Source organism: Sus scrofa, unplaced genomic scaffold (assembly GCF_000003025.6).
Source record: "Sus scrofa isolate TJ Tabasco breed Duroc unplaced genomic scaffold, Sscrofa11.1 Contig1052, whole genome shotgun sequence".
Lineage (NCBI taxonomy): Eukaryota > Metazoa > Chordata > Mammalia > Artiodactyla > Suidae > Sus > Sus scrofa.
Window position 1 is genome coordinate 90,651 of NW_018084804.1, and position 25,276 is coordinate 115,926.

General features: G+C 42.2%; 1 protein-coding gene and 3 non-coding genes across 8 annotated transcripts; 2 read left to right on the forward strand and 2 right to left on the reverse strand.

The window, feature by feature from the left end:
- Positions 1-492: 492 nt before the first annotated feature.
- ZNF311 (zinc finger protein 311) lies at positions 493-14,142 on the forward strand. Of its 5 annotated transcripts, none has more exons than XM_021081012.1 (7): positions 493-1,104; positions 1,757-2,051; positions 2,410-2,488; positions 6,142-6,233; positions 6,594-6,720; positions 7,354-7,458; positions 10,052-14,142. In XM_021081012.1, exons 2-7 carry the CDS (start codon positions 2,007-2,009, stop codon positions 11,611-11,613), a joined length of 2,010 nt encoding a protein of 669 aa, XP_020936671.1. In that variant the 5' UTR covers positions 493-1,104; positions 1,757-2,006; the 3' UTR covers positions 11,614-14,142. The 5 variants fall into 5 exon arrangements, with proteins under 5 accessions (XP_020936671.1, XP_013832994.2, XP_020936672.1 ...); XM_013977540.2 differs by having other exon boundaries at positions 493-802; XM_021081013.1 differs by having other exon boundaries at positions 493-746.
- A 3,250-nt stretch (positions 14,143-17,392) lies between these two features.
- Positions 17,393-17,474, reverse strand: TRNAL-AAG. The gene has a single exon. It is a non-coding gene; the product is annotated as a tRNA-Leu (tRNA).
- Positions 17,475-22,561: 5,087 nt separating this feature from the next.
- TRNAE-CUC lies at positions 22,562-22,633 on the reverse strand. Its single transcript has one exon. It is a non-coding gene; the product is annotated as a tRNA-Glu (tRNA).
- A 459-nt stretch (positions 22,634-23,092) lies between these two features.
- TRNAF-GAA lies at positions 23,093-23,165 on the forward strand. Its single transcript has one exon. It is a non-coding gene; the product is annotated as a tRNA-Phe (tRNA).
- Positions 23,166-25,276: the final 2,111 nt, after the last annotated feature.

Below are 25,276 nucleotides of genomic sequence, written 5' to 3' on the forward strand. Positions count from 1 at the left end.
TAACATTGCAGTTCTGTTTTAAGAGGTGCATTCTGAAGAGCATAAAACTGAAATAACGTTTAAATTTTTGCTGTAAAATATTTCAGCAAGAAAAATGGAAGAGACAGATGAAACGAGTGTGGCAGAATCTTATTTTTAGGTCTGAGTGATGAGTATATAGGGGTTCATTTTACTCTTCTCATCCTTTGTATAGGCTTAAGTTTTTCATAATGAAGTTTTTAATTTTTGGAACAAAGCATTCAATATTTGTGTTCTTAGTTAATATTTAAAAGTAACCTTTCCATATATTTACATCACAAATTTCTAGCTGTTCCAATCTAGACATCCTTCCAAGGCCTTAGCAGTCGGTATGATAACTGTGACTCTTCTTCACCCTTACAGATCCGCGCAAACTCTTGAAAGGCTTAAGCCAGAGGACCCTGCGGGAAATTTCTAGGGAACCCCTCGACCAGAGAGTGGAGTGTTTCCTAGAAAGTCACCGGAAATGATTATTGAAGGACTAGGAAGTGGAGCAAGTCTAAATGTCTCTCTTTTCTCGTTTCTAGGGGAGAATATCGGAAGGAAGGTCTGTGCCCATAGCCAGCGTGGGACGGGACTTCAGCCGAGGGACTCCCACGCTGCCACTGGGGTCTCTGAACCCACCGACGGGCGGCAGGGAAGAACCCAGCTCAGCCACCTGCTCCGCCTAATACAGCCCTTCCCAGGGGCCGGGACGGCGGCCGGGAGGGGCGGGGCTTTGGAGCCAGGTCCGCTGGGAGAGGGTCCGCCGTGGGTTCCTGCCCCAGGCTGCGTTTTCCCTCCGGTATTCTTAACTCCCTCCCGCTCTTCTAGCTCTCAGCAGCCCCATACCCTTTTTTCTTTTTTTCCATTAATTTTCCTTCCCAGCATCCATTCCTGCCTGCATTCATTTATCCAATTTCTAGTTGAGCGCCTACTGGTGCTCATGCTGTTTTAGAGGCTGGAATACATCAGGGAACAAAAAAGATGAAAACCCCTACTCTCGAAACGATAGGAGCCTACATTTTAGTGAAAGGGAGAATTATGCATCATATCAGAAAGTGATAATGTACTATAAGGGAAAAAAATAGAGGAAGAAAAAGCAAGGTAAGGCATTTCAGGATTGGAAGGAGAGGGTAGGCTGTAATGTTAAATAGGGCACCTAGAGTAGGTTTCTTTGGGAGGATTACGTACAAGCAAACACTTGAAGAAGTAGGTGAGATTATTCCTCTTGAAGATTGCTTGAGCTGAAGGGAACGCCTGTGCAAGGGCCCTCAAGTGGAAATGTATCTAAAAAGGAAGAGACAGGTCTGTGCAACTAAAAAGAGTAAATAAATGAGGGGGAGAATAGTAGGAGAAGTAATAGCACATCCTATAGACTTGTACGCCACTGTAAGGACTCCAGCTTTTGTTTTGAATGAGCAAGAGTGATGTAATGGGCACGTTCTTTAGGGCCTTGTATGCTACTCATTATTTTGAGTAAGATGGACCCAGTGAGAGGTTTTAAGCAGAGGGAAAAAATGATCCAATTGAAGTTGGATTAATCCAGTTGAAGATGGAGGGCTAATGCAACAGTGGAGAGCAAAACAGACAATGGTGGCTTGGGTTAGGATGGTGACAGTGGAGATGTATTACGTATAATCGTTTTCAGTTTTTCTTCCTATGCTCCCTAGTCATACATAGATACCTCAGATTCTCAGCGATTCCTTCTTTTTGCTTTGATCACTTCTCTTTTCTGTTCCCTTCATCAAATATGCAGGGGGGAAAGGTACAAGATCACCACCAGCTTAGTACTCTTGATGAACCCCGAATCCAGGACCGTATTTGACACATCAAGCTGAAAGCAGCTGCCCTGGGAGTCAGGAGGGGCCCTTTGGCTGGCACCACCACAACTTGTATCCCTGGAAGGAGACTGGCATCCACTGGAGCTACTTCAAAACTGGTTGTCTGGGCAAAGCCAGAACTGACTTTGGGAGCTGGATCCAGCCAGCAGAGAAGAAACCAGAACCATGATAGAAGACTGGAAAAGAAAGCTGAGTAAAAAGATGCAGCAGGTAAGAGGGGGAGGGTCTGCAGTATATCACAAGGAGGAAGAAGCAGTGAGTCTAGGAAAGGAGGAAAGCTGTGAGAGTAGGGGTGGGCCTGAACTGACCTTGTGGAAAGTCTTCTCCTTCCAAATACTATTTTTTCTGGATGATCTGGTGATCATTAAAGCTTTTAAGTTATTGGATAATTGGGTACCATTTCTATTTTTCATAATGTATATCAGGATCTGAGTCCCTGATTTTCTCTCCCCTATTAGTAATTCCAGGAGTTGATTTCCATGGACGAAACTTTATACTTGGTTGCAACTTCCCATATATTTTCCTTCCCTCCATAACCTCCCCAGATTTATTCTGTTCCTTGCAATAGGTCATGGTATCAGATGAGAGTCCTGGACCACTAAGCCAGCTGCTTTGTATCCCTGATAACAAGCTCCTGCAGGAGAGAGGTGAGGCACAGGGTTCTGGGACAGGAGTTGTGGTAGCTGAAAAGGGAGCAGGGACATGGACCAGGTGGGAGATGCTTCCTGGGGCCTGGAAATCTGCTCATTACTGAGTATGTGTAGAAAATCTGGGAGTTCCTTAGTGGCTCAATGGGTTAAGGATCCAGCATTGTCATTGCTGTGGCTCTGGTTACAGCTGTGTTGCAGGTCTGATCCCTGGCCCAGGAACTTCCACAGGCCATGGGCACAGCCAAAAACAAAAACAAAAAAGAAAGAAAATCGGAGTTCCCGTCGTGGCGCAGTGGTTAACGAATCTGACTAGGAACCATGAGGTTGCAGGTTCGGTCCCTGCCCTTGCTCAGTGGGTTAAGGATCCGGCGTTACCGTGAGCTGTGGTGTAGGTTGCAGACGTGGCTTGGATCTCACGTTGCTGTAGCTCTGGCGTAGGCCGGAGGCTACAGCTCCGATCTGACCCCTAGCCTGGGAATCTCCATATGCCACGGGAGTGGCCCAAGGAATGGCAAAAAGACAAAAATAAAAATAAAAATAAAAAAAAATTTAAAAAAAAAAAAAAAAAAGAAAAACTTTTCTTAAGTATAATCAATACTTAGATTGATTGAGTGGCCCAAGAAATAGCAAAAAGACAAAAAAAAAAAAAAAAAAAAAAAAGAAAAGAAAATCCATTATTGTATACTAGGCTTGGATCAGTAGTGAGAGGAACTAAATGATCCTGTTTCTGCCCTCATCTTAAATCAAATTTAGAAAAAAATATTCATAATAAAAGATTCTACAAAACAATTTCTCAAATTCACTTCTATGTACAACTTGATATTTATGATAAATAGTTTATAATATGTATATGTGAACATTTGCCCATATAAAATTTGTGGTAGGAGTTGCATTGTGGCTCAGTGGCTTAAGAACCCAATATAGTGTCCGGGGAGGATGTGGGTTTGACCCCTGGCCTCACTCAGTGGGTCAAGGATCCCCTGTTGCAGCAAGCTGCAGCATAGGTCACAGATGCAGGTCAGATCCTGCCTTGCCATGGCTGTAGCGTAGGCCAGCAGCTCCACCTCTGATTCAACTCCTAGCCTGGGAACTTCCGTATGTGGAAGGTGTGGCTATTAAAAAAAAAAAAAAAAAAAAAACAGCAAGTCTGTGGTACAATTCAGTAAGTCCTACACAACCACAACTTTAGCAACATGTAAAATTTAGTGTATGTGATTTTATTTCTGTGCATCTGTTAACCCTGAGATTTTTAAATTATAGGTAACTGAGAAAGATAAAGCCATAGCAAAAGAAAGAGCTAAGGTTTTGTTGTGAAGCTTCAGGAAATATAAAGAAAGATGGGAAAATATGAAGTTGGGTTTTAAGAATGCTCTTTGGTGGCGTATATGAAGAGAAAGTGGGTAAGGTTTGTGTAGAAGTGACTGATGCAGGTGGGACGCAGGAGATGGTATTTAACAATTCTGGAGTCATAAAATCAGATCCTCAAAGGTACAGACTTTGGACAGAGGACTAGGCACCCGGGCACCCCAAGAGTAAGTTTTTAGTATACATTACTTGCAAGGGGGGGGAATGTATTTCTAAATATATTAGTGGAACTTCCAGAAGAAGAATCCTGAAATTTCTCCTGTATAAGTGATAAAAAATGAAAATTAGCAATATAGAACATATTTATTACAATTTTAGGAGAGGTAGAAAACAATGGATATAGCTTAACTTGGCCATTTTATTTCATTTTTTAATTTTTATTTAAATTTATTTATTTATTTTGCTTTTTAGGGCCAGACCCACGGCATATGGAGGTTCCCAGTTTAGGGGTCTAATCGAAGCTACAGCTGCCAGCCTACACCACAGTCACAGCAATGCAGGATCCAGGCCTTGTCTGCGACCTACATCACAACTCACAGCAACTCCAGATCCTTAACCGACTGAACGAGGCCAGGGATCAAACCCACAACCTCACGGTTCCTAGTCGGGTTTATTTCTGCTGCACCGTGACAGGAACTCCTATTTCATTTTTTTAAATATAAAAGTATATACTTTTTTAAAAAACTTTTTATATAATGATTTTTTTCCATTATAACTGGCTTACAAAAAATATATACATTTTTATGGTTCACATCTGACCTGAGTATCACAGTCTTCTTTTCCTCAAAAGATCTTGAATTCTCTTCCCATAAGTGATCTTTGGGACTATAAGGTTTCCAGTTACCTAATATAATGTAAATGAATTAATCTCATCTGAGATAATATCTATACACTGCTTTAACAAATAGTTTTGTTATGAACTGATGTTTGTGTCCCCTCAAAATTCCTGTGTTGAAGTCCTAACCCAGCCCCCTCGCCGTGTGATTTAATTTAGAAGTGAGGTCTTTGGGAAATAATCCACTTTATTTTTTGTTTGTTTTTTTTTGCTTTTTAGGGCAGCACCTGAGGCATATGGAAATTTCCAGGTCAAATCGGAGCCATAGCTGCTGGCCTACACCCACCGGCCTAACAATGCCAGATCTGAGCAGCATCTGTGACCTACACCACAGCTCGCAGCAACACTGGATCCTTTAACCCTCTGAGGGAGGCCGGGGATTGAACCCATATCCTCATGGATCCTAGTGGGTTTGTTACTGCTGACCCACAAGGGGGACTCCCAGTAAGCTGGTTTAGATGAAGTCATAAGGGTGTACCCCAGTGATGAGATTAGTGTCCTTAGAAGAAGAGACAAGAGCTCTCACTCTCTCCAACATGTGAGCCCAAAGAGAGAAGGCACGCCAGAAAGAGGGCTCTCACCAGAACCTGACCATGATGGCACCCTGATCTTAGACTTCCAGCTTCCAGAACTGTGAGCAATTTCTGGTGTTTAAGCCACCCAAGTCTGAGGTACTTTGTTACAGTGGCATGAGCTGACTAAGATAGTTTCATGTTGTTTGAGAATGTAGCCTGTCTCCCAAGTTCATTTTTAACTTGAGGGCAGAAACTGACTTTCAAATTCTGAAGCTAAAAAATAAAGTTTAAGGATCACTATGGCAGTCACCAGGAATCAGGAAGAGGGAAAAACAGAAAATTGTTGTTTATTGGATATAGAGTTTCAGTTTTGGAAGATGAAAAAGTTCTAGAGATCCATTATACAACATTGCGAGTATTTTTAATACTATTGAACTATACACTTAAAAATGATTAAGATGGTAAAATTCATATTATGTATTTTTAATCACAGTTAAAAACAGTTTTTAATGTGATGAACACTTATAGAAAAAAAAAATAGCCACTATGAGGTGACAAAACTTTCCTGGACAAAATGACTTTTCACATTCAGTTACAGGAAGCCAGGTTATCACATAAGCTAGGAGTCAGTGATTTGAGCCTTCGGGGAGAGGGTAAGTTATTCTAGGATAAAGAGAGACTAGAAAAAAAAATTTGTAGTAGCTGAAAGAAAGGAAGAATGTACCTACAGTTGGCTTGGCTGCTAGCCAAGGCCTGACACTCAAAACCAGAAAAAGACCAGAGGAACAATGGAGAAGGAGGACCCTGTTGGACAGTAGACTCAGTCTCTAGGTTAGAGCTTCCCAAGCTTCTACATTTGGGGCAGAAAGGGTGAAAGCAGAAGGTTTCGTTAACAGCGTGCTGAAATGACTCTTGGCTTATTTCTTTTCTCTCAGCTCCACTGTCTCCTCAGTATCCTGCCTTTGCCAAAGATGGAAGCCAAGGAACCCTGCCGGGAGCAAATATCACACTGATGAGCCAGGCCCAAGTGAGCCGAGGCCCCCTCCTTTATCCTGAAAATACCTCACTGCCTCCTAAGTGCAGCCTTATTTTCACTGCACCTCCTGGCTATGTAACTCCCAAATCCAGATATTCCCTCTCAAAGGGACATTGTGTGGGATAACAACAAACCATTTGTGGATTGTTTCCTCTCGGTTTTTTTTTGTTTGTTTGTTTGTTTGTTTGTTTGTTTGTTTTGCTATTGAAAGTCTTTGCTTCCCAAAAATACACCAAGCATTAACAGCCTTTCACTTGTGTAAACCTTCTCCCTACAAATTCCTTCTTCTGCCTCTGTTTCCTGAGGGAAATACAGAGTTTTCTCCAGGACAGCAGGAACATATTGTTTCAGGAGTCCCTGACATTTGAGGATGTGGCTGTGAACTTCAGCTTTGGGGAATGGCAGTGTCTGACCCACATTCAGAAGCGCCTCTATAAAGACGTGATGTTGGAAAATTACAGGAACATGGTATCACTTGGTAAGGACTTTTCGTGCACTTGGCTTAGTACTTTCTCCCTTACTTTTTCTTATTTTTGCTTTATTTGTTGATACATGTGGGGTCTCATATTGAAAATCAGAGCCCTCCTTCTTTGTCATCAGGATCTTTCCCCCAGATTAGTTTTGAGTTGCTTCTGCTATGTAGCAAGAAAATTTCTGGCTAACTTCATTGCTATTTTCTGATTCTTTGGAATGAAATTCTGCTGGGTGAAAAGGAGACACTTAGCTTCTGTTCTCCCTGGATTTTTGCCTCCACAAGCCTCTCATTTTCCATCTGATGCTCTGTATTCTGCTCCTAGTCATGAACTCTTTCCTAGCAGCCAAAAACAGATTCGTCTCCATCTGCAGACTCATCCTCCTAAAAAGAACAGGGGAAATACAACCATTTCCCAGAATCTCCTTCTTTGCCCTTCTGAATGTGAGTTTTATGGAAAAAAAGAATCCCTACACCTGTCTGAAAAAAAATCCCTATACCATACCCCTGAATAGCCCTTTTTCTCTACCCAAATGGACACTTCTTTCCCATTTCTATATGCAAACAGAGGGATCAAGGTAAGTGTTAGGACAGTTTTGTGTTGCCCTACACGCCATCTTATTCCTTCTCTATAACCAGGATTTCCATTTCCTAAACCTTCTTTGATCTCCCATCTGGAGCAAGAGACAGAGCCCTGTGTCCAGGATCCACAGGACAGGGAATTCCTGAGCTGCTCTCACCCAGGTGAGTAACAGAGAAGCTTGCAGTCCTTTTCCATGTCCTATATGACAAAATGGTTATAGAAATGTTCTTAGTAGTGAGTCATCTGTCCTCAAGGGCCCAGAAGAAAATCTAGTTAGGTAATCTTAAGGATGAGAAAACAGCAGACTCTTTGGGTCATTATTCTGTCATTATCTAATTGGTTCTTTGCACCTTAAGCTTTTTGCAATTTAGTTCTTTAAAAAAGCTCAGGAGTTTCTGTTGTGGTGCAGTGGAAGCGAATCCCACTAGGAACCATGAGGTTGCAGGTTCAATCCCTGGCTTCGCTCAGTGGGTTCAGGATCTGGCTTTGCCGTGAGCTGTGGTGTAGGTCAAAGATGCGGCTCGGGTCTGGCATTGCTGTGGCTCTGGCATAGGCCGGCGGCTACAGCTCTGATTAGACCCCTAGCCTGGGAACCTCCATATGCCTCAGGTGTGGCCCTGAAAAAGACAAAAAGACAAAAAATAAAAATAAAAAAATTTAGAAAGCTCAGACAATTCATCTCCACTCTGTGTATCATTTACTCCTGAGCTCAGAAAACACTGTGTATCATTTACTCCTGAGCTCATCTCTCCCCCTAAGGCTGTCTCTTCTTTAAGCTCTCCCTGTTTCTTTATCTGATTCTGCCTCTTTCTCACTTTTCTTTCCATTCCCTATGCTCTTATTTACTCAGTCATGAAATATTACCAGTTCTTGGTTCAAATTATTTTCTGTATTTGTCCTTTAAAAAAAAAATTGTCTTTGTTTATCGGCCAACTCCACATGACCACCTCTTCCTTACATCTAACAAACATGTATTGAGCAACTCTTACATGCTAGGTACTATACAAAGTACTAGAGATATAAAGTCAGATAAGATATGGGTCCTGACTTTCGGAAGCTTATTTTCTAGTGGGGAAGGCAGGTAAGTAAATGAGTGGTTATACAGGATGGTATGGTGAGAGTTATTGAGATATGAGGTTAGGGCTAAGCACTGGGTATGTACATACACACTAAATCTAACCTGAAGACCAAAAGACAGCAGAAGGAATGACAGTTGAACTAAGTTATATGGAATAAGTGAGGTCCCTTTAGTTGAAGAAGGGGAGAGTCATCCTAGGCAGAGGGGATAACAAGTAGGAAAGTATTGGGGAGTAAGAGAATGTGAACTGTGAATAGTTCATGATGACCAGAGAAAAGGTCTTGGGGTGGCCATTGGGAAAGTAGAGGAGAGGTAGACAAGGACAGGATCCTGATTGAATGAGTTTTTTTATAAACTACAGACTTTGAACTTTATTCTTATAATAACAGCTAAGATTAAGTACTTATTTCAGCATTGCAAGTGCTTTGCATATGTTGACTCTAATTATCACAGATAGTCTAAATCCCATTTTATAGATAAGGCAACTGAAGGCACAGAGAGAAGTTACATCATCCTCCCAAACTTGTCAAAACTAAGATTTAAACCCAAACAGTGAAATGGGGCTCTTAACTGTACACTTCACTTCCTTTCAGTCTGGTTAACTATAGAATACCACTGAAGTGTTATAAGCTGAAGAGTGACATGATTGGATTTGATTTTTAGAGGGAATAATCTGGAAGCAGTATAGAGGATGGATTATAGGGGAGGCGACAAAGATATTTGAGGGAAATTAAAGTTAACTATTGAGAAAGCACTGGCAATAGAAATGAAGAAGGGATAGAGTTAAGAGATTGATTTGGACTCTTTGATTGCCAACAGTAAAAATTAACTCAAACTATCTAAAGCAAAAGAAAGATTATTTATTATTCAGAGTGTATCATGGAACCTAAGGGCAAGTATACATCAAGCTTAAGAAGGGACTGGAATGCCATCAGGCCCCGCCCCCCAGCTGTCTTCTCTGCTCCTCTGAGTCAACTTCATTCTTCTTTCTTAGCAGACTGATCTTCTCTACCTCTCAGTCCTGACGGCAGAGCATCCCCTCCCCTACATGATGTACCACCCCACCTCCACTGGTCCTCAAATTTAAGTGCTCACGCTCTAGCAGTCTTCAGATCCTGCCCTTACCCGCTTCCACATCATGATTCCAAAGTTCATGAAGAGAGAATCTGGCCTTCTTTGGGTCAGGTATTGTCGCAATCTAATCTGCCCTACCCAAATGGACAGAGTTACACCACAGAATTCGGGCTGTCCAGGACACACCCTCTGAGACAAAGCAGACAGATCCTTAAAAGGGGAGTGCACTGGTACTTCAGCACCCCCACTCCAGCTCACTTCACAGGTAGAGTTTGTAAAATGTTAGTATATATGAGAAGAAGCTGAAGATGGATTTCCAGTTTCCTGTCTTAGGTGATTAGATGTATAAAGTTGTCATTCACTAAACTAGGAGATTCTAGAACATGAGTAGATTTGGATGGATTTTTGTAAAGTTTGCTCAGTTTGAAATATCAGAGTACTTTTCAGTATTTCAGCCTATTTTGACTTTTGCCATAATATTAGCAATTTTCCAACTGTGGGAAAGCTTTTTACTCTTCCATCAGTTTACCATTGCTCCACCTCTTCCATCTCATCTATTTCCTTTTCTCTGAACTTCTGACATTTTTGTTTTCTTCTTTAAGTATCAGCTGACAAGACATGGCCTGAGAATAAGAAGGCAAGTTCAGAACAGGAGGTTTCTGAAACTAGAGAACTCTGCTGGATGAAATTTAACAGTCTACCAAAAGTCATTTCCCAGGATCCAGAGGTTGAAAATTTTTGTATAAAAGATGTCAAATTAGAGAATCAATGGGAAATGTCTATGAGGGAGAAACTGAGAGAAGAGAATGAAAGCTGTGAAAAAGTGACCTTTGGGAAAGTAAAGAACCAAAAGGTATTTAGGAGAAACTTCAATCCAAACTCAAAATGTAGTCCATATAGAGTTCTTACAGAACAGAAACTCCATGAATGTGCCATATGTGGCAAAAACTTCATTTGGCATTCTGACCTAATTCTCCATGAGCAAATTCATCCTCATGAGAAACCCTATGTGTGTAATGTGTGTGGGAAAGCATTTAAGACCCCAAATCAGCTTTCTATGCACCAGATAATCCACACAGGGAAGAAACCCTTTGATTGTAGCCAATGTGGGAAGGCCTTTAATAGTAGATCATCTCTTTGCCGACATAAAAAAACCCACAGTGGGGAGAAGCCTTACCAGTGTAGTGACTGTGGGAAGGCCTTCAAGACCAGAAACCGTCTCAGGATGCATCAGATGATCCACACTGGGGAGAAGCCTTATGAATGCAATATCTGTGGGAAGGCCTTTCAGTTTAAGCATTCCCTTATCGTCCATGGCAGAAGCCACACTGGAGAGAAACCCTATGCATGCGAAGAGTGTGGGAAGGCTTTCAGCGGGAGTTCAGACCTCATCAAACACACAAGAATCCACACTGGGGAGCGACCTTATGAGTGCAGTGAGTGTGGGAGGGCCTTCAGCAGGAGCTCAGACCTAAGCAAACACAAAAGAATCCACATTCAGGGGAAACACTATGGGTGCCCTCAGTGTGGGAAAGCCTTCAGCAGCAAGCCAGAGCTCACCAAACATAGAAGAATCCACACTGAAGAGAAGCCTTACAAGTGTAAGGAGTGTGGAAAAGCCTTTCGTCACAACTGTAAACGCAGGGCTCATGAACGAGAACACACTGGGGAGAAGCCCTATGGATGTGGGGATTGTGGGAAAACTTTCCAGGATCGACACTGCCTTACCGTCCATCAAAGAATCCACACTGGAGAGAAACCTTATAAATGTGCTGAGTGTGGTAGAGCTTTCAGTGGGAAATCAAACTTGACCAATCATCAAAGAATCCACACTGGAGAGAAACCTTACAAATGTGAGGTGTGTGGAAAGGCCTTTCATCATAGTTCAGTCCTGAGACAGCACAAAAGAATCCACACTGGCGAGAAGCCATATACCTGCAGTGAGTGTGGCACATCTTTCCGTCAGCGCTCTGCTCTGATTGGACACCAGCGAGTTCACACTGGGGAGAAACCTTATGAATGTGAGGAGTGTGGAAAAGTTTTCAGGGTGAGCTCAAATCTTACTGGACATAAGAAACGAAAACATAGAGTGTGGAAAACCCCTAAACTTGATGAGAGCAGGAAATCCCTCTTTCCAGCAACGGGTTCTCAGACCTTTTATTAGTCAATATTTTGAGCTCCAATACCTGCAAGTAGTGATTCTGGTGTTTACACTTTCTCATTTCTCCATCTACCTCTTAGCCTGTCCCTCTTGTCTCCTGTATTGTTTCTTCCTGGTTCCCTGACCCCCCTACTTGTAAGAACCACCGCCAGGCCTTTGCCTTTGACCTTCCTATTCAGTATTTCTTCAGTGAGCACATTCAGTTCCAAGGCTTTGTCTGTCAATAATAATACTGTAATATCAAATGCTAGTGCTTGCCACATAGTCTTTACAATTTTCACTCAATCCATACAACATCCCTATAAGATGAGAAAACTGAGGCATAAAAAGATTAAGAAACCTGCTAAGAACCACTTAACTAGTAAATTCTTGACAAATGTCTGCTGAATATTCAGACTCACCTGGGCAATTTCCATAATCCTGTACCACACCTCTTGGTTGTAAATCTATACATTTTTTTAATGGATAAACATTGACCATTTTTAGCAAGTTTTGTTTTAACTTACAACCTGAATGCTACCTCTCCGTAAAGGAGCAGAGTTGCTGAGATTCAGTGTAGAGAGGGAGACAGGGCAAGGGCAGACTTTTAAATTACAGATAAATAGTTGTTAGGTATTTTAGCAGTTTACAAACGGCAAGAACATGAAGCCTGCCCCACTGTGTTATAAATACACTAAAAGTTCTTCAGGGTATTGATTTCTTAAATATTTGCTGTATCTATTTGCATGACATATGAAATGTTCTTTCATATAGATTAGTAAATTTACATCTGTCTTTTCAAATCTTTCAGTGTCTCCTCACAACTGTCTTTTCTCTTTCAGATATTATAGTCCTCACTGCAGACAGAATTAAATACCCACATGCAATAAGGCTGTTAAAATAGAAATTGAAAATTGTAGAAGAGGAGGCAACTGTGTGTCAACCTAATTAACATCATGGCCATAATTGAGAGTTATATTTAGTTCTAAGTTCCATGGCTGGTACAGAAAGAGATGAGCAATGGATTACCCAACATTTGTCAAAGGTGTTTTACAAGCTAATTTTTTTTTTTTAATAATAAGTTTGAGAAATGCTCAACTAGGTGGGGTTTGTAATATGCTAATGTCCTTTCTGAATCTTAAGTAAAGGAGCTGTAAGGAGCATTGCTTTCCAAAAGTAATGGATGAAAGAATCCTGTTTGGAGGAGCGCCTTCATGGGCTCTTGTTTCACAGAAAATATTTTGGGAAATGGTTACACATTATCTAATATGGAGAAGGAGTCCAAGATATACAATTTTCTAGTAACATAGTCCAAAGAGAATTACATGTCTTCTTAGATAAAAGGCAGATTCGATTGTTCCTTAGGTTCAGTTTCTACAGAAAATTGCAGCATGTTCTTTCATATGGCCATTTCTTATATAGTTTGTTGAATAAAACCAAGATGAAATCTTTTTGGATATAACTCCAAAATTGTTTCTATGGAGGATGAAACTGTGGATATATGGTTTTCAGATGATATAACGTGACTTGAGGACAGAGTTTAGGATATGTCTAGAAAATTGGCAGTGCTTTTATTTTTTGATTATGAGAACCCCTTATTTGAGCATCGACAGATTTCACCAACACCATCTCCCCCATGCACACACACACACACTACAAGTAGTTGTTCTTTAAAGCTGGATGGCAAAAAGTTTGTCATGTTCTCCTAGAAAATATGAGGTTTTGTTAATTACAACAGTATGTATATGCTTTTATAAAATGTATATACATATTCATAATGTTTATTTTTACCCACAGGCTATGATGTGCATTTAGATTTTGGACTCAAAGCCCTTAGCCCATCTTGAGAACCCTATAGTGCATCCTTTCATGTCAGTTCTTCAGTCAGTCTTTTAACAGAATCTGGCAGGTTTTCAGTTCCAATTTAAATTGTGAACAGGAGTTCCCATTGTGGCGCAGTGGTTAACAAATCCAACTAGGAACCATGACGTTTCGGGTTCGGTCCCTGCCCTTTCTCAGTGGGTTAACGATCTGGCGTTGCCATGAGCTGTGGTGTAGGTTCCAGAGCGGCTCGGATCCCGCTTTGCTGTGGCTCTGGCGTAGGCCAGTGGCTACAGCTCCGATTCGATCCCTAGCCTGGGAACCTCCATATGCCGCGGGAGTGGCCCAAGAAATAGCAAAAAGACCAAAAATAAAATAAAGTAAAATAAATTGTGAACAATCCTAGAGTGTTGATGTTTTGTGTTACTGATCAGAGAGTCATATTCTTCAGACATCATTTAACTGGATGGGGTGGCATCCTGGCATCCTATTTTGAAAATTAAGAAGTCTCTGTATCAGCCCAAATAGAATACTTCTAGACTTTGTCCTGATCAGTTCATCTTCAGCATGACCACTGCCTCCCTAAAACATTGCTATGATCTTGACACCTGCTTTTTTAAATTTTTAATTAATTTGTTTTTATTAAAGTATAGTTGATTTACAATAGTTGTGTTAGTTTCAGCTGAGCAGCTGCATTTATTTATTTATTTATTTATTCTGACTGCACCTGTGGCATGGGGAACTTCCACAGGCCTGAGAACAAACCCGCACCACAGCAGGACAATGTCAGGTCCTTAACCCACTGTGCCTGCGGACAACTCCTACTGCTGCTTTTAAAACTCCCCCATTGACTCTCAATCCTGCGGTAAGAGACTCCAAATTACTAGCTTGAACTTTAGGACTCTTTTGATATTTCCTGAAAATTTATGATGGACGCTATGGGAAAAAAACACTGAAGAAGTTTCAGATATTTTATATGCAGAAAAAGTCAGTACATGTAAAAGGGATCCTAAGGTGAAATAGACTCTAGCATAGTTATAAGTTTCGTAGGCAGGCATAATGTGGAAGGAATTAAAAGGTCAGATGCATAGGTAAATGATCAAACAAGTTAGTGTTTCTTCGAATTCCCATGTGGCTCAGTGGGTTAAGGGTACAGCATTGTCCCTGCAGTGACCTGGTGTGGGTATGTGGGTATGATCCCCAGCCTATAAACTTCCACGTGCAGCAGGTGTGGCACAAAAAAAAAAAAAAAAAAAAAAAAATAGTGTTTCTTGAAACCCTAAGATTCTTGTAGTTCTAATTCTGAAGAGTTATCAGAATAAGAGTCATTGATTTAGTTTTAATTTACCTAGAATAATCACCAAGTAAAACTCATTTTTAAAGACTGATTACATTCTAAATGCAAAGACAGAAAGATTTCACCATGAACATTGATACCATGAAATTGTTTTCACTTTACCTGCACAAAAGAAGAAGAGAATGCCCATTTCATTCAATTTTTAAAAGGATGGTAAGATAAAAAGATTTCAGGATTAAAACCACAAATGTATAGAAATGTTTTTCCAAAGCTTCTACCCATGGATTGCACTTCTGTGCCCTGGTGTAATTGCAGAGCGAGATTAACCCATTGATCTTAAAGTGTCCTTCAAAAATTTCAAGACAAAATCTTCTTTTCCCACCAGGTAAAATACCTGAAATTTCTTCAGTGCATTTTCCCTTTTTTCTTTCTTTCTTTTTTTTTTTTTTTGTCTTTTTGCCCTATTTTTTCTTGGGTCGCTCCTGAGGCACATGGAGGTTTCCAGGCTAGGGGTCGAATCGAAGCTATAGCTGCCAGCCTACGCCAGAGCTACAGCAATGCAGGATCCAAGCCTCATCTGCAACCTACACCACAGCTCACGGCAATGCCAGATCCTTAACCCACCGGGCAAGGCCAGGGATCAGACCCTCAACCTCATGGTTCCTAGTTGGATTCATTAACCACTGCGCCATGACGGGAACTCCCCCAATGTTTATTTTAAATGTTCAGGAAATGTCAAAAAATTCCTGGAACTCAAGTTGGTAATTTGGGGTTTCTTACTGTGGGACTTGAGTCAACTGACAGTTTTTAAGTTGATATCAAGAGCATAGCAGTAGGAAGACAATGACCATATTGAAGATGGGTTGGTGAGGATGGAGTCTAGATGTCTTCGTCTTTCCTTCTGTTCCATTGGTCTCTTGTGTAGCCCTGCACCAGTGCCAAACTGTGTAATTACTATAGCTTTAAAGACTTTGAAAAGGGGCTCTGAGTTCCTCTTGCTCAGTGCTCCTGGCTGCTGGTCAATAAATTTGTTTATTGACTCTGCTGGTCAATAAATCTTGCTTGAGATCTCAAAAAAAATTATGTTAAATTAAATTAAAAAATAAAGTATCTTAACATCTGGTAGAGTAAATCCTACTGCTTTGTTATTATTCTTCAAGATTGACTTGGCTATTCTTGTCTAAGACTATACTTCTTAATGAATTGAAAGACTCAGTGTTATAAAGATGTTAGCTCTCCCCAAAATCGATCTATACATTCACTGCAACCTAAATTAAAAATCCCAAGAGTGCTTTTTTGTGGAAATAGACAAATTAATTCTAAACTTTATATTGAAATACAATATAATTCCTAGCCAAAAAATAACCAAAACTATGAAAAGTAAAATTTTGTCCTTTTACAAGTAAGTTTCGGAAAATATTTGTATGCCCTCGGGTCAAGAAAAGATTTCTCAAGCAAGACACCAAAAAGTTAATTTTGAGGAAAATTTTCTTATAAATTCAGCTAGATTAAAGTGAGGAATTCTTTCATCAAAATCGCCATAAGGAAAGTGAAAATACAACTTTCTCATGAATTGAAAAAAAAGTCACTTGGAACACATATACTTGGAAGATTATGATCTAAATATTTTAGGTTAAATCCCATGGATAGGCTAAATGGTGGCACTTTAAAATGTTTCAACATAATATAAAAACTTGTTTTAGTCGATAAAAGACAACCCAAAAATAGGCAAAAAATATGAAGAAGTATTTCACAGAAAATTAAAAAAACAGTGATGACCAAACAGAAAAACTGTTCGATCTCAGTGATTAAGGAATTTAGACCACATACTGTGGGATAACCACCAGGATGACAAAGATAAGAAAGTTGGCATTCCAAGTTTTGGCTTTATTCTCTTTAAGTCTGGAACTTTATTCAAAGTCTACACGTGCGGAACTAACTTGTCTATTTCATGAACCTCACTACGCTTTGAATTTCCTGAGGGCGGGTACCCCCGTGTTCCTCCCCTCAGTATCCCCTCTGGGTAGGAGGGAGAGGGGGAAGGCTTCCGGGCAGAAACAACTTCTGAACTACCGCCTAGAGAATGAGAAAGAGACACAAAGATCTCTGCTCAGAGCAGAAAGTCCCCACCCCAGGCCACTGAGGTATGGGGTGCAGCTGAACTTGAAAGCGCCCACAGCGGCCAGGGCATCTGGCGCTGGTGGGATGTGTCCAGCAGTTGGGAGACGAGGCGCTAGCGCTTTACAGCAAGACTCTTCTCAGATCTGAATAGCTAGGGTTCCAAACACAACCTCACTATGTTCCAGCCTGCAAGGAGGCTGGAGAAAGAACCGTGACTACTATGAACATAAATTATTTCTTCGAAGGCACGGGCAAGACCTGTACTGAATTACAAAGGTCTTGCCAGGAGTCTGACATCCATTCCTTTGTGATAAGGACTGTGTGCATAAAACCACTGTTTGTATTACTCAGTGCTGCATCCACAGGGCCTAGAATTGTGCCTGGAATATGCGCGCTGCTCGAGTAGATTGAGTTTATTTCCGGTCGAGCATTGTTCTAGGGCAATTACCTGTGGCCTCTGGGCAAACAGGAGTGAAAAGAGAAGATAGGGAATGACTGTAGGCTCTTCACGTTGGGCCTGAAAAAGCCCAATATAAGAAATTGGGGGGAGAAAAATAAGTGTTTTGGCAGCGGTGGGATTCGAACCCACGCCCCCGAAGAGACTGGAGCCTTAATCCAGCGCCTTAGACCGCTCGGCCACGCTACCACTTCCGGGACAGCACGCCTTTGCAATCTTCCTTAAGAGCGAAAATCTCCCTTCTGACTCGTGTTTCCTACCTAGAATCCCCCCCCCCTTTTTTTTCCGTGTTTCTCATTAATACAACCAAAGAACTTCCGTCTGGTGTTCACCCACCACCCAGCCTGACCCCTGACACCCTGCTTCCCCACAGCTCTGAGTAGAGAGGAAGGAAACCAGCGGATCTGAGGGGCGCGGGAGCCGGGTGGATTTCAAGGCCAACGAGGACGGTGACTGCCGCGGGAGCCGCGGCACAGCGGAGTGAGCCCAGGGAGAGGTTTTGGCTGAAGGGATGCTAAGAAAGAAAAGCAACGGGACAAAGGAGCAGACAGTACATTCCTCAGGGGAACTGCAGTCTCTGCAGAAATGGCCCCAAGAACCAAAGGCTTTGGGCGGATCATTTTGAAACGCCAAGATGCGAAACACTAAAAAATATAATTGCTATCACAATATAATGCGATGCATTGATTAAAAGTTGCTGTCTGCATTCCTGTTCTTAGTGCAGGCGGTAGCGCGTGGGTGTCCCTGACGCCAAAGTTTTGCCTTAGACAAGCCAAACGAGAACACTTTGTCAGAAATAAGGTCTCAGTAAAGAAAGCTAGCTAAAGGTGGAGTTTATTGTGCCATTCATCTCCAAGAAATTCAATGCTGATAATGTTTGTATCCGCTATTACAATGAAAACGAGGCTTTCTTACAAATTTCTATACCTCGGTTGCTCACAAGGAATTTATTTGCATAGTGCCTGGGTGTTCATTTCCTCTGCTTACTGTAACAAATTACCACAAACTGTGTGACTAAAAACAACAGAAATTTATTCTCACAATTCTAGAAGCCAGATGTCCAATCTGTATCACCTCTCAAGTCAAAGTAGCCTCAGGGCCAAGATCCCTCTGGAGACTCTAGGGGAAAATCCAGTTCCTTGACTCTCAGCTTCAGGTGGCTGCTGGCATTCCTTGGCTTGTGGCCACATTTCTCCAGTCTTCAAGGTCAGCATCTAGGAAAGTCTTCTGCTTTGTCCTCAATGGCCTTATTCTTAAAAAGTAAAAAACAAACAAAATGACTCAGTAGTATCTTATCATTCTTAGTTGCAATACTTCAGCGATTATCAGATGTTATTTCCTAAGGAAATTACATTAGAAAAATCAATGCACAAATAGGAGTCTCAAGAGAGCAGAATCAAACTAGTCACCCCCTGCCCTTGCGAAAGCCTCACTTTTCCCAGTTCTTCCATATATCCCAGGTAGCTAGGAGCTTCTTTTCTCACCTGTTGTGTCATTCTCAGCTCTCTCCCTGGTTCTCTCTCTCAGTCCTTCACTATAGCAGCAGTGTCCTCTCCACTACAAGGACTAAGTACTCCCACCAGGTCTGGATCTCTGAGAGCAAGATGGCCAGAGCTTGTTGGAGACTGACCACTGTGACAGCTTTAACCCTCAGGGACACAGAGCAATGGTACCCTTCTGCTAGGTGCTAACTGGGTCAATGCTTCGTCAGCATGATATTGATCCATCAAAGGCATCAATACAGAGACAAATTTTTTTCTTTCTGGGGCTCACATTCCTACATGGTAAACTAAGAGAGGGAAAACAGAAAAATGAAGAAATAAATTGAGATAAAGGGATTATATCAAGTAGTGGGCCTCAGGAGTTCATTCATTCTTTCAGGTATTGACCAAGTGCCTAGCAGGTACATGGGCCCTAAACAGTGCACCGGGTGTTCAGAAGAAACACTTGACAATTGCCTTCCTCACCCTCAGAACCACCAGGGAAGGCAAACATTCATCAAATAATTGAACTCAGAGTTGTGAATGAAGAAGAGCTGGGTTCACACTGAGTTGGGGGAGCTAACAGCAGAAATCTGGAAAGGCCCGCTTAGAGGAATTTACAAAGGAATGAGACGGAGAGGCGGGTTGGAGTGAGAGGAGACTGGTGAGAAGTCTAAAAAGAGAAAGTTTGAGTGGAGGGGGGCCCGGTGTCGGGACTGAACCAGCAACCCGTTTCCCCTGACAGTCCCCTTACCGGAAGGAAGACCGAGATTCCTTAAGGAGCCAGGGCTGAGAAGTGGAAGAAAGGAGAAAGAGACGAAATAGAACCAAAAGGGACGGAGGGCTTCTCCCAATCCCCACGGGCCAGTCCAGGTGATGGGGGAGGTCCCTGGGCGCTGCCGCTACTGACCGTTTCTGTATCTATGATCCTAACATCCGAGAAATAGTATGAGCCCAAGCATATCCCTCAGGAGCCAGTCCCTGCCAGGACTAAGGGCCTACGCCGCACAGAACAAGGAATTTAAAGGGTACACAAATACACCCCTCTTCCTGTCCCTGGAGAGGCACTTACTAGTACCCTCTAACCAACTATCCCCTCCGGGTGCTTGTTCTCTCTCGGAAAGACGCGGACTGACTTTCTAGCTGATTCCGTTTCAGTCTAGAGGGCCCCACAACTTCAGTCCAACTGCTGGGAAGGCTGGGCGTCAGAAGGATTTGGAACCAGCCTCACAGGTTCCTGAAAGTCGAACAGAGAACTCTCATGATCCTCCCTTTAGGGACCAACTGGTCGTAAAGCATCAAAAATTAGTTCCCCAGAGCCGACAAACTTAAGAAAATCTCTGGGAAGCAACTGTGTACCTTTAGGAGGTGGGTTTTGTCAGCAGTTGCCGTCGAAATACACACGGAATTGGAGTTCTAGCTTTACTGTGTATGGCCAGAAAATTTAACATTGAAAACGTATACTATCCCATCAGTAGCAGATTTTCCAAGATTCGAGTTCGGAATTCAAAGTCCTGAACGACCCAGGAGCTTTCATGTTCCCTACTTTGCTTCTCCTGATCCCTTGTTCTGGAATCTATCTCGTTCACTCGCAGAAACCTTGCTCACTCCTCAAAGCCCACTTAGGTCAGTTCTCCACTCTGCCTCCGAATCAAACACACACACACACACACTCACAGAGACACACCCCACTGTGCTTTTCCACACCTTATTTTAGTACTTTTTTTTTTTTTTTTGAGCAGATTACTCTTTCTGCCCAATGGAAAACTTGCTCACAATATGTTTCCTCTATGCATCCTAAGTACTACAAGTGTAACAAAAATAATAACAATAAAACCGTATGATTAGAATAATAGTATAGCTGAGTACTTTACTCCTCATAGCAACTATGTGGAATTTTTATTCCCCCTTTATAGATGAGAAAATTAGGGCTTAGGGATGTTAAGAGGTAAGATTTTTATGTCTTGCTCATTTTTTGTCTTCCACAGGGACTAGTGTAGTGCAAACCTACTTTGGCCTTTAATATTCACAGGTTGATGTATTGACCCCCCCAGCTGTTGTCCAACTTTTTTTTTTTAACATCCATTCATGTTTTCCTCCTTCCTCTTGTCCTTATGTGCATTTTGGTTTTGTTATGGTTTTGTCTTTTTTTCTCTGAGTTGGGTAGCAATCTCATGAATGAAAAGAATCTACTGTGCTAAAATACAAATTAGGGAATTTTTTCTCCATTGAGAATGGGTAATAGTTCATAATAGAAGAAAAAAGAAGTCATATAGCTTTCAAAGAAAAGTCCTTTATCTGATTAGCTTTGTGTGGAAAGTTTAAATTAAAAAAAAAAAAAGCACGTTGAACACATTCAGGGATCCTACCTAGACTCCTCCCTAAAAACAGAGATATAAAGAGATGTGAAGCAAAGGATTGTCATTGCATATAAAGGAAACAAAATATAGCATCATCAAAAGGATGATGATCAGGAAGTGATTGCCATCAGGCCTAGAGGGTTGATTTTCTGTGACTTATCAAGCAGAAAGACACAGAACAGTTTCCATATTTATAGAAATGTAACAAACTATACTGTTATGTGTTATGTCAAAACAAAATTTCTTAGACAAATTGATCTTACATAGGTGTCAAAGTGTATTAACTCGAGGTGAGTACTGGCAAGACTAGAAAGGAGTGTCCCAGCTCCAAGAGATGTTGGGATTTGTTAATTTATACACGGGGCTTGGGGGGAGATCAGGGAATGTGAAATTAATTAGAAAAAGAGTAGTACTATTTCATTTAACATGATCATAAATACATGTCTGCACCTGTTGGTAGAGTAAGACCAGGGACATCTCGATCTTTGTTCAGAAGCTTGTGGATAGTTTTATGTGCATCGAATTTGTATAGGAAATGAAAAGGAAATAATAAGCAATACATCTGTGGCTGCCGTTTAGACAAACCAAGTAACAAAGAGTGGTGCCCCAGTACTGTCAGACGGGATCCAATTAGCACGAAAGCATCAAACCTTGTCAAAAGTCAGGAGAATAACAGAACCTGCTTTTTCTCAAGTAGCTATCAGTAAATTTCTCAGGTGAGCATTCAGAGATGTCGAATACATTGCTGGCCTGTTTTTTAGGTTTTAAACAGCAGTTTCCCTATAATGATGTGGCCTTCCGTATTTCCTTTCTTGAGAAACCCCAGACAAATTGTAAATTCATAGCAGAAGACAGGTGGAGGCGCTGCGGAGCTCAGTCAGTCCGGAGACCGCCTTGATCCAAGATTCAGTTACTGTCATCAGTATTTCTTGAGCGATCCCCCTTCTCTCAGCTGGAGCACTGAAACTGGAAAATCCGTCGGAGAGAGTGAATTTCAAAATTCCAGCCGCTCTCCGGGAAGCAGAAACTCGCTTACAACCAGCTAAGACAAACCTCTGGGAAATATCTTTCCAATATCTTCCTCCTCGCCTTCATTCGTTACTGCCTGCAACGTGTTATGCAAATCTCAACCAACTCCTAAGGCTAATCAGTTGCCTCCAAAATTTCCCTCTCACTGGATCATCCAATGGAAAGAATTAAAATTCTGAAGCATTCAGGAGAGTGGTTAGATTTCGGTCACTGCCAGGTAACATGATCATTGACAAAATTTTATAAATCATTAAAATTTATATTTTTAGTCATTTTGCGCATGGAATATCAAAAGTGTTTCTAGACAGAGGTTCTAGGCAGAAAAGGCCTCATGAAAAGTAAAAATTAATTTGTATGCAATTTCATCTTTGGTCTCTAAAAACACAGTGAGGAAGAAAAACCGCATTTCCCTGACCGGGAATCGAACCCGGGCCGCGGCGGTGAGAGCGCCGAATCCTAACCACTAGACCACCAGGGAAGGTACTTGAGAGTTTTCCGAAAAAACTTGTGAGACTAATGTACCATACATACAGATGCAGAATTCAGTTCTGAGTATTCAATGACATAATGCAAGATGACATTCGTTTCTACAAAGACATCCTGTTGCGCACCAAACCATAAAGTCTGAGGAGGAGATGTAGTTACGCCAAAGGAGTAATCGGGGACACATAGCTGCAAAGAATCTTTCCCTGCTTCAAATGTGTGGATTTATTCAGGAATAAATAAATCCTTACGGCAGTTCTCATGATATTCATTTGTAATTGTCTTCTTATATTTTTCCTCATAAATTGGTGAGCCATTCGAAGATGCAAACCGTTTTTAGATTTATTTTGGTTTCTTCAAAGTGCTTATGGTATTTATCAAACAAATAACGTTTAGAGCACGAAAAGACAAATATTGAAGCCATTACCCATTATTTTGAGACCTTGAGGGCGGAGCCGAAATAGCTCAGTTGGGAGAGCGTTAGACTGAAGATCTAAAGGTCCCTGGTTCGATCCCGGGTTTCGGCAAAACCTCTCAGCTTTTCTTTTTTTTTTTTTTTTTTCCCCTTATCCTTTGACGAGACTTTAAGGTATTAAACATGAAAATACGCGCAACCGAAATGATGGACCGAAAAAATGGGCAACCTTTTTCTCAGATTCGTAAAGGAAGACACAAGAGGATTATTCAATAAAACGATTCTTCCAGTCGGAGGAGCCGAAGTATGAGTATCACTTTAAACGAAAGAGATAGATCCAAAGGTGAAGAAAAACCACTTTTCCTTCTTCTTTGTAATATTTAGAACGTATCTTCTTTCTTGGTTCTGGCTCAGTTGGAATCGATTTTTTGCGCAAATAAAATCTTAAAAAGTTTTATATGCCTCCGTTTATCTTTTAACAATAGTGCGTATACCCGTCCCCCCCCTCCTCCCCCCCTTCCCATGAAGTCAGGTGGTCTGCTGGGGGCAAAAAAATGCTAGAGAAAAACAATTTTTTAGAGACTCCTTAGGGAAATTAATATTAACAAAAAAGAGACCGGGTCTCGTCGGATGTCCGGGCGGAACTACAGACACTGCTCGCAGGCGCGGTCCCACCGCCGCCCAGCACGGGGAGTTTGACCTGCTCCGTGTCCGGCCTGGGCCGGGTCCCCCCCTCCTTAGACAACCTGGTCCCCCCGGGCTCCCCCGGGAGCCCCATGTTGATGCCAGGCCCAGTGCGGACGCCCGCTCTACGCAGAGCTGCAGTCCCGAACCCCCGGGAATCCACGATCCACCGGCCTCAGCCTCCCGAGAAACTGGGATTACAGGCGCGCGCCACCGTGCCCGGCGCGAGGAGCTGCGGCGCCGCGGGCCAGGAGGCTGCTGCCGCCGGCTCTACGGTGCTACGCGGCACCACCCCAGCGGAGACTTCTTCGCTCTGCCCCTCCCGCCACCAGCTCTATAGACATTGCTAGAAGAGGCTGATGGAACAGAGACGATGAGGCGCAGAAAGCTCTGGCAGAGTTATGAATAAGATTCCCTTATCATGTTGTCCTCAGAATCTTTGCCAGAGTGTCGTAAACTTATCAAAGGTCAAGGACTGCGTTGAGCGTTGAGGTCTTCGCAAACTTCAATGAACATACAAAACCCAGCCGGGGATCTCGCTAAAATGCAGCTTCTGACTTGATTTCTTGAAATTCTCAATCTGAATCTGAACCTCTCAGAACCCAGCCAGTACACTCGGAGAAGTCCAAATCACATGGAAAGATCACACCCAGGCCCTCTGGGCAACAGCCTCAGTGGAGCTCCTAGCAGATCACCGACACCAACTGCCAACACCAGCCACGTGAGTGAGCCGTCTTGGACATCTCAGCCCAGTCAGGTCCTAGGGGGCTGGAGTTCGTGTTGATACCACGTGGAGCAAAATTGCCCAGATGAGACCTGTCAACCCACAGAATCAAGAGAGATAATAAAATGGTTTTCTGTGGCTATCATAGCAAACTTACTGGCTTTAAATGACACAAATTTATTCTCTTAGACCTTTGTAGTCAGAAGTGATGGGTACGGTCTCATCACGCTGAAGGCAAGGTATTGGCAGCCTGAGTTCCTTTCTGGAGGCTCTAGGGTAGAATCCGTTTCCTCCTTTGCATTGCTTACAGAGTTTGTTTCTTTGCAGTTAAAGGACAGAGCTGTCTCTTTTCTGCTGGCTATAAGTTAATGGCCACTCCCTGCTTCTAAAGCCTGCTACATTCCTTGGCTCCCCAAAGCCATCGGTGGTGGGTGGAGTCCTCACACGCATCTCTCTTCCACGTCCCCTGCCACATTTAAGGGCTTGTGATTAGGGTCATATCCCCATCTCATGGTCCTTATCTTAATCACAACTGTAACTCCCTTTTACCATGTAAGGTGACAGTCATAGGTTCCAGGGATTAGAGAATACCTTTAGAATGGCCATTATTCTGTATACCACAACCCATCATGTTTTGGGATTCCTTGTTACATATTAGCAGACAATGAGAACACTTTGTGAGCTGTCTCTTCCATGTTACCAAAATTGAACTTTACCTCAAAGGCTTTGGGAAGACAAAGAAATGCCCTCCTGAACATAAAGGTCAGTGTGACTGGTATTTTCACAAGCTTGTCCTGTCTGTACTGTAGAAGTGG